Source organism: Rhipicephalus microplus, chromosome 4 (genome assembly GCF_043290135.1).
Source record: "Rhipicephalus microplus isolate Deutch F79 chromosome 4, USDA_Rmic, whole genome shotgun sequence".
In the NCBI taxonomy this organism is placed as follows: domain Eukaryota; kingdom Metazoa; phylum Arthropoda; class Arachnida; order Ixodida; family Ixodidae; genus Rhipicephalus; species Rhipicephalus microplus.
Genome location: NC_134703.1, coordinates 70,136,207 through 70,144,897, shown reverse-complemented (window position 1 = coordinate 70,144,897; position 8,691 = coordinate 70,136,207). Strand labels below are relative to the sequence as shown.

The 8,691-nt window shown below is 44.4% G+C and overlaps 1 protein-coding gene across 1 annotated transcript; it reads right to left on the bottom strand.

Moving 5' to 3' along the window:
- Nucleotides 1-3,450: 3,450 nt before the first annotated feature.
- On the bottom strand, nucleotides 3,451-7,338 carry LOC119172723 (beta-1,3-galactosyltransferase 5). The gene is made up of 2 exons (XM_075893092.1): nucleotides 6,326-7,338; nucleotides 3,451-3,571 (listed from the first exon to the last, which is right to left on the bottom strand). The coding sequence occupies exons 1-2, from the start codon at nucleotides 7,336-7,338 to the stop codon at nucleotides 3,451-3,453; spliced, it is 1,134 nt and encodes a 377-aa protein (XP_075749207.1).
- Between the last annotated feature and the right edge of the window lie 1,353 nt (nucleotides 7,339-8,691).

The window sequence follows — 8,691 nt, the reverse complement described above, 5'->3', positions numbered from 1 at the left end:
TGAGCGTGTCAGCTGTTAATTAGTAGCACGAACACCAAGTTACACTTATATGTTTCTTTTCCAGACACTTCCAGTTGAGCACTCCTAGTAAAAGGTATCCTAAAAATTAAAACTGGTACAAAACCAATGGTATTGGTTAAAGTAAGTTGTTATATTCAACCAGACATCGTATGGAGCAAATGTTCATCAAAATTATTTCAATGACTTCATTGCAAGGGCTTCCGCTTTCCTTGTGAGCCGGTGGGTTCATGGCGACAACTTTTGTAGTAGATCTCGAACGCGCGCTTCTATTTTTCTGGTCTCTAAGATCCGAGTCCGGCAGCGTGGTGAAACACATAGTTAACCCAAGGCCCGCAGACCTAAGGTACCCACCAAGGCACATGAACGCCGACGTTCGGGTGCCTTTACCAGACACTTGAGTCTTCGAGTGAACTCAACGCTTTCCCGTTCACTTCGTCGGACAACTAACAACAATTAGCAAGACTGATAGATGGGCCAGTTGGTGATACATTATGGGCGGTAATGGCGCACAAACTTTTGGGGTGAAGAGAAAGGACACAAACAAGCACTGACTCTCAACTTAAGATTTGTTATCAAGACCTAGCCTTCTTGGCGGCAAGAATAGCCACTTGCGAATGTCGCGCAAGAGTGCTGTCATGGCACTTGCGCCACGGGACATGCCCAGAGGGCCTAGTGGCCATGTGCGTGTGGATACGACCATCGGTAGGACACACCAAGTGAATGTGTCAAATTTGTGAACTATGGAATCAGACATGACTGCTTAAGGACTGCCTAAGGACAACCTGCGTACTACAGTGTGGAAGAAGAGAGGGGAAAGGAAGATATGGCGAGTGGTGTCGAACCAGCGATTCCTTGACTGAGTTTCTTTGGGTGACAGCCAGACCACGAGCACCGAAATGTAACGGGAGGACAAATCCGGTCGGCAAGGTCTTGAACATAGCCGGTTCAACAATACCGGAAGAGCACCTGGAGCTACTGAAGCTCGGCCCAAAGTTCTGCGTGCAACCGAGGCTCAGCGCCGTTGAAAAAGTAGTCCTAGCGAGTACTGTTTCTAAGCATGTTACGGAGGATAAGAAGACAAGGTGTGCGTCTGATCGTGCGGATGTCATTGTGCGTAGTCCAAAAGAAACACAAAAGAAAAGCATACGATAACTACCTCTTGCTGAGTCCTTGAAAGAAAAAAAGTTGAAGTTGATGACCGCGGATAAGGAAGGTTTTTTTTGTACTGTTGACTGAGAGACAGTTCTCTGAAAAAGCATCTGTTGCTCTGATGAATAACTTCCGGGTAGTGAAAGGTGAGCCGAAAAAAGTTAAGGAAAAAGCAAAGAGCCTCTTGCAGGAAATGTACCTAGAAAGTCTGTCTAGAAGTGTATCAAATGCTCAGGGGTTACAACTGGACCATTTCTTTTCGATAAAGACCCGTACACCGGAGCAGATTTTTCGCAGTATTGTTTCCGAAAGAGACAGATGGCAATTGATCGTTTAAACTTTTTTTGCAGGAGCAACTATAAAAAGTAAAAGTGCAGTATCCATTCATAATAACGAACTCAGGTAATCGTTGAAGAATTACGTTGTGCAAAGTATCACGGATGCACAGCATTTATTGTAAACGTTGTAGAATTATATTATTCCCTTCCACAGCGGCAGCTAATAAAATGTGTAAAAGAATGCATGACGGAGGACAACGAGGAGCAAAATTTCCAAAACGAATGCGGTTGGAAGGTGGAAACGTTTCCAGAGTTATTGATGTTCTATTTGCAATCAACCTTCATTGTTTGGGAAGAGAAAACGATGGTTCAAAAAGCGGGGTCCATATTGGATCTATAGGGCGGCACCAGTTCTCAGCGACATCTTTCTCAAGAAAGTTGATTCAAGACCAGAAAAGAAGTTGGAGGGAAAGGTGGTTCGTGTCACCCGTTATGTAGATGATTGCCTAATAGCAGTGCCCGAAAATTAGGAGCTCATGAATGCTGAAAAAGTCCTGCGGATCTTTAAAAAACTGGGATGAGGCTGAAATTCACCAGCGAAAGGCCTTCACAGCATGCCTTACAGTTCCTGGACATAAAGATAACTTTTACTAACCAGCACTCTTGTTGGGCGTATAACCCAAGATCAGTAAAACCGTCGCTTAATTACAAGTCTGGTCATTCAAAACTAGTGAAGAAGGGCATCGCTACGTCTCGCCTCGGGGCTACGTCTCGCCTCGATTCTGAAGTCGTGCAGGCACAAGGTGGAAAAAACTTCTATGAACCGGTGTGTCGCCTTCAGGTATAGCTGGCCTCCCGACGCTTGTTATCACTTCTGTTTGCGAAGTTCTGATGCGTCAGATCAAGAAGGGATAAAAAAGTGTTAAAAACAAGAGAGGTCAAAGAAATGTGCCACCATGCCCTACAAGGATATAGATTAGCCCATGGACTGAAAAATGTGACATCCCGATACGATGAACATGCTTTATTCTCAGCAACAAACAAATTAAGAAAATGGTGCTTTATGGTGAACAAAAAGCATTATAAAAAGAGCTATAGCCAAAATAAATGCAGTGTAAGACACAGGGACGCTTCACTACTCTGTGTACTAGGGGTGGTGTACGGAATTCCCTTAACATGCGGAAAAGTTCATATCGGGCAAACAGGGCGTTGTCTCTATGTACGGCTAAAAGAAAACTCCAGGACCTTCAAGACCGGTACGTACGCGAATCTGCATTCGCACTGCCACTCGTGTGGGTGCACGCCTTTGTTGAATGAAACGACAGTTCTCTTCAAACATAGTGATCAGATCACAAGAGAACTTGTGAAAGCATTCCATATAAAAAAAGAAGGGGAGTCCTGGGTTAGTCAAACATTGATATCTTTACTTGAAAAAGAAGAAATACTAATCAGTAGAATGTTTCTTTGAATGTAATTTGTAGCGCCTGCGCAGTTACCCATAGCGTAAAATTGTTAATGACGTCGACACGGTTCCTCGCTGGCCCCTATGCGCATGCTCTGTGTTTTCATCTCATGTGTTCAGAGGATTTGTATGTTTCAATAAATCTTCATTTGTGAGTCAGCGCTTGTTTGTGTCCCTTCTCTTCGTCCCTCGAGTTTGTGCGCTGTTACCTCCCATAACAATAATTAGACAAGCATATGCACTATCGCTCAAACAAAAGATGTGGTCAGTATAGTCGGGCTTCTCATTACCTTAACACGACAGTGTTTAACGGCAAAGTAACCAAGACATCACTAGTGTATTTCTGTCGTAAAAATATGCGAGTGAAATACACATGGCAAATAAAAACCAGATTTTTTTTTTCATTTGGATAAACTGAGAGCCAAGCCTACCGCTTGTCGGCTCGTGGTGATGGATGCCGGGTGCTTTACGAACGGCGTTACCGATGTCCATACACGAGATTTTACAAACTCACCTGGTATCTTTCACACTTTCTCCCTTTCAGAGCAGGGGCGTGGTGTCTCCATTTGGGATCACTGGGCTAAAGTACGCCCGGTACCGCGTCATGACACATACGAGTGCCGACAGTGAGCGCTTCGATAGTTTCCACTTGCGGTGCAGCCTATACACAGGGACATTAATACACGCCAGCGGGAAGCGCCATCTCGCGTTCACGCCACAAGCTACGAATTCTGCCTCACTTGTTCCTGGAGCGCTGTGTGGAATGTGCATGAGCACAGGCGTATAGGCCACATTATTGGTGGGGACAACAGTCCTTGACGTTTGTCTCCTCAAACGACAACACTTTGAATGAGCGCGTATCGCGTACCAGTGTGCTTGCAGATGCCACCTTTGTGTCAGATTCGGCATATGCTGCGTCCAGGCGTGTGATAACTACATCAGTTACCACAACAGTTAAATAATCATCTTTGACGTTAGTCGTTGGGATGGAGATGTGCCACTAGGCGTCAGCATCAGTGCATCCACGTAAAACGGTCGTATAGCTGCCAAGCACCAATAGACATATACTAGATTTCGTAATAATTAGTGTACAATAAACAATCAACTATACTCTTATAAAGAAACGGTTCGCTTTCATATTATGCCGATTCCTACGAAGGAGAGATCAATCATGTTTCATATGACCCTTTATCCCGGCGGATGTTAATCAGGTGCGGCTTCAGCCCCGTACACACTTCCCCCAATAACTCTACTATGCACACTAAAACACGTGACGCCTCCCCCTCCCTCTTGCTGTAGTGCACTGCATACGGCAAATCGCCGCAGTCATCGATACAGCATCTGAGTTCACCAGGCCCAGCGTCACGCCCTGTGTCATAAACTATGCGGCTTTCCGGCACGTTAAACGTTCGTTAGAAATCTATATAAGATAGCCACACACAGAGCTCACAAGAACAGGCAACCTGCACTGTTTGGAATAACATGAGAGCCCAATAGCCTCTAGAAAAGGTAGTGAAGCCATCACGCTTCTTATCAGCCGATTCGGAGCACAGAAGCCGTGCCGACATCTGCGGCAAGATACCCTCCACTATCAAGTGTAACTGCATCAGTTGTAAATGTAAGACCCACCTCGTCTTCAAGGGATTCTGCTAACACGCCAGAGTGACGTCACTGTTGCCGTCCAAGGTGAGTGTTGTATCCCTCGACCTCGCTAATCCATTGTTCCAAACCTCCTCATAATATTGTTCGCATTAGTGCGGTGGGTATATTCAAACTACATATATAAGGACAAGCTTACATTAGCCAGTTAAAGCTTAAGAAAGAGCAAAGCTGGTAAGTCTTGGGGGTTCAGCGTGGCCTTTTTGGCTGATAATAGGTCTCTCCTTGGCTTGGACAAAGTATAGTCGAACCAGAGCCTATCATAAAGCATGCAAGTTTGTCCAAACTGGAAGTGTGTCCAAATTTGTATGCGTATACATCTTACACTTTCCCCCAATTACAAAGGTGGACTCCTGCTCCAAACTCTCCCAACCCGTCGTCGCACCTGCTATCTCATCTTTATAGACCTCACCTCTGTGGCTCGAGGAGAGCGTATGAAGCATGCATATACATGTGCTAAGATATACGCACTTCTTGTTATGGAAAAGACACGACCACTTGATAATACACTGACTCCAGTGAGCCAGTGACACCCCCATTTTTTGTTTCTTTATTTCCGGTTGTACGTCACACACACGGGGGCAACAGAATGGTATCACAATACACAACAAACATGCACAACGAAAGGGACACGACAAACAAGAGATCAACGGTAGCATTGCCGTCAAGTAGTGCTTAAACAACAGTGTGGGATAAAAGTTTTTTATAGTTAGTAAGGCTTCTACGCTCTCCAATCATAAATAAATGGCGGTGATCCTGGTAGAAGACCAGCAAAACAGGGATTTAAAAAAAAGCATAACACGGTTTATCGAGTCAGAAAGAACAAAAGAATATGTTCCTTATCAGTGACACCCCACGTTTCAAGGATTTTTATCTCAGACATAAATATTCATCATTTAATAACTGCAGTCGTGAAAGCACGAAACTAGCCGTAGTTGTAATGCCCACTGTATAATATTTGCTACATTGAATATAATGCCCAAAAAAGGTAATAAAGCTCTCAAATGTTATTGAAAACCAGTTATTGCAGATTTAAAATGGTATAAGTTACAATAAGTTACATACCTAGTCAAGGTAATTAGTTATTTGCAACCTAAACTAATTGTTATGCCTGAAAATATTTTTGTTCCTTTTTGCTTAAAATTAACTGTACACAGTCAGAGCTCTTTCCCAATTTTCCTCTATAAGAATAACTGTTTGTGGGCATTATAGGGTTATTAATAAAGATGTCAAAATTAAAACTGCGCGTACTGTGTTGTAGTAATTTTCTCTCGCATATACATAGACCCTTTAAATTGATCCTGCCTGATTTTTAATGAGGTAAAAAATTTGCGCTAGACTAATTTGAGTATTTATTTGTCGTACCTGCCTGGCAGGAAAAGAAAAGAATGCGTAAGCCATCCTAATTTATATAAATATGGGTCAATTACCCGTACGTCATAAACAGTAATGACGTTGAGTGCTACTGGAGGCAAATTATCGGGTATTTGGATGACGTTTATTTTACTCTGAAGTTGCCTCACGTTGTTGTGAAGCAGTACCCGGTGGCGTCACAGATCAAATTCCAAAAATAGAGCCTTTACCTATTGTAAACTAAAACACTCTCGTCCGGGTCAAGCGTAGATAAGCGCACACGCACACGAGGCAGAAGACAATCGACAAACAACGTCGGCCTAGTCTAGTGCCGAGCGCGCGGTCTATTCTCGCACACAAAGCAAGGACGTGGTCTCTGAGCCAATAGAGGGGACCCCCTTGCCAGATTCTAGCCTTCTTCGTGTAGGTAACGTAACAGCCCTCAAAATGAGCCAGCTCAGCACGGCGTGCGTAGACGCTGTCAGCGAGGGTACCCGTCACGTAGAGGTCCTCGGGTGGCGTAGGCGGTGACTGCTCCGTGGCCGAGGCGTACAGGAGCGGCTCGACCACGTCTGCGGTGAGGACGTACGCACAGCCGACGAGGTAGCCGAGGACCCCGCTGCAGTTGCGTATAGCGAAGTTGTCGTCGGTCGGTTCCTGGCAAGGCCTCGCTCCCAGTGACACGAACGAGCCAAACATCTCGTAGTCCATCGAATGGCCCACGAAGAAGTCGTACGAGTCTTGCAGGAAGCGGTAGTTCACGTGGGCGCCGTCGTTGACCTTGACCAGGAAACGAGCCTGGCGGCAAAACTGAGACGTCCACCTGAAGATCATGAGGCTGGTCAGCGTGGCATTCTCGGGCGTAGCGTAGTAGTCGCCCACCACGATGTCCCCGTAGCGATGGATCTCGGAGCGCAGCTTGGCTCTATGTCGGAGCGACTGGGGCAGGCCCAGAAAAAACAGCAAGAGTATGCCCTTGCTACTCGTCTGTGCCTGTTCCCAGGCTTCGGCCCGCATGATCTGTCTGAGTGCGTAGTTATGGGGCAGCGAGTTGACGGCGACAAGGTAGCGGAATGGCCGTGACAGGCCGTCCCCGTTACAATCGTAGTCGACGTTCCAGAGTAGGCGGTAGGGAAAAAGCGGCTTGCGCAATGACTTTTCGGGATCACTGCTCCTTATCGAGGTCGGCGTCGGGAGAGAGCAGTTGCGGCAGAGCACGGCTTCCGCCGAGGGACCGGTGCGGGCGGCGGCGACTCGCCGTGGCGCTGCAACAGGATGACGTGACGTCCGAAAGCGATGCCTCGGCCCTTCACCACTGGCGACACCAGGGTTCACGATGGTATAAGCGAGACAGACGAGGCACGCTGCCACAGTTAGCACCTGCAGCTGTGAGGGTGTTACAATGAGTGGCAGCATGCCATCAAAACCGGCTATATACCACATTTATTACTTACTTGCTCCTAATAACAACAATGCTTTCCAAAACCAAAAGCATGCAGAGGCAGAGAAGTGTCATCTTCGTCAGTGAGGTAAGGTACGACTGTACGAGCTAAATCATCAACTAAATTAAAAACTTGCTCACCATAGTGAACCTAACTGTACAATAACGAATGAAACAGCACCAGCGCTGTTATATATATATATATATATATATATATATATATATATATATATATATATATATATATATATATATATATATATATATATATATATATATATATATAAATGAACTTTCTTTGAATATAATTAGAGATCTTTGGCATTGTTTGTTTCAAATTTGTGGCCAGCTTAATAAGCGATGAGCCCGAAATACCGCTGTATTAGCGAAAAGCGAAACAGGTGAGTCGAGCCCAGCTGATAGTTTACTGCAAACATTTACCAACTTTAGAGAATTCTGCCACGTTGCCTCGGTCAACTTTATCGAGATTTGGCGCTCTTCATTTCAGGCCGGCTTGATAGTTTTGACTTGATGGAAGTCTATCGTTCAAGAGGTGCGGCAAATTGGAGTTTCATATGAAGCTCGAAATAAAGACAGCAGAATGCAGACCAAACAAGCCATATAACAAGAAATTTCAATAATGAAATTCCGCGCAAACATTAGAACAACCCTAATTCAAGACAGCATTTTTTATACTAAGTTTGATGCGTATAGCGACGCGTCGAGCATGCACTCTGTTTAAGGTCACCGAAGTATGCTATTATTATTATTATTATTATTATTATTATTATTATTATTATTATTATTATTATTATTATTATTATTATTATTATTAATATTCCAATATTCCTAAAGCCCTCATTAAAAAGCTAGGACAAGTGGGAAGATTAATACCAGCCCCAGCCACTAATTAAGCCTCATAAGTGAACATATAATGATCTGCTTCCAAAGCGGAAATAAGGTATCCAGAAGCGTTTTTCTGTTTTTTTTTTACTGACGACTGATCCAAAAATATTGGCATTACACACACCAATCTCGAATGCCCTTTGCTGTTACAATAGAAATACCTCTGCCACGCATACATCGCTTCCTGTACAGCAACGACAACCACTTTAAGAATTTTGGCTTGGTCGCCACACGTAATCTATACAGATACCGTATATCAGTTATATATACCAGCAAAAAAAAACTATCGAAATATTAATAACCTACGCAATCTCACTCGCGACTTCAAAGAAAATCTCCATGTTATCATACGCCACCACACACATAGAGGATTGGTTACTACCGACACCGTGGTCAAACTACTGAAGACAACTGCTTCATTG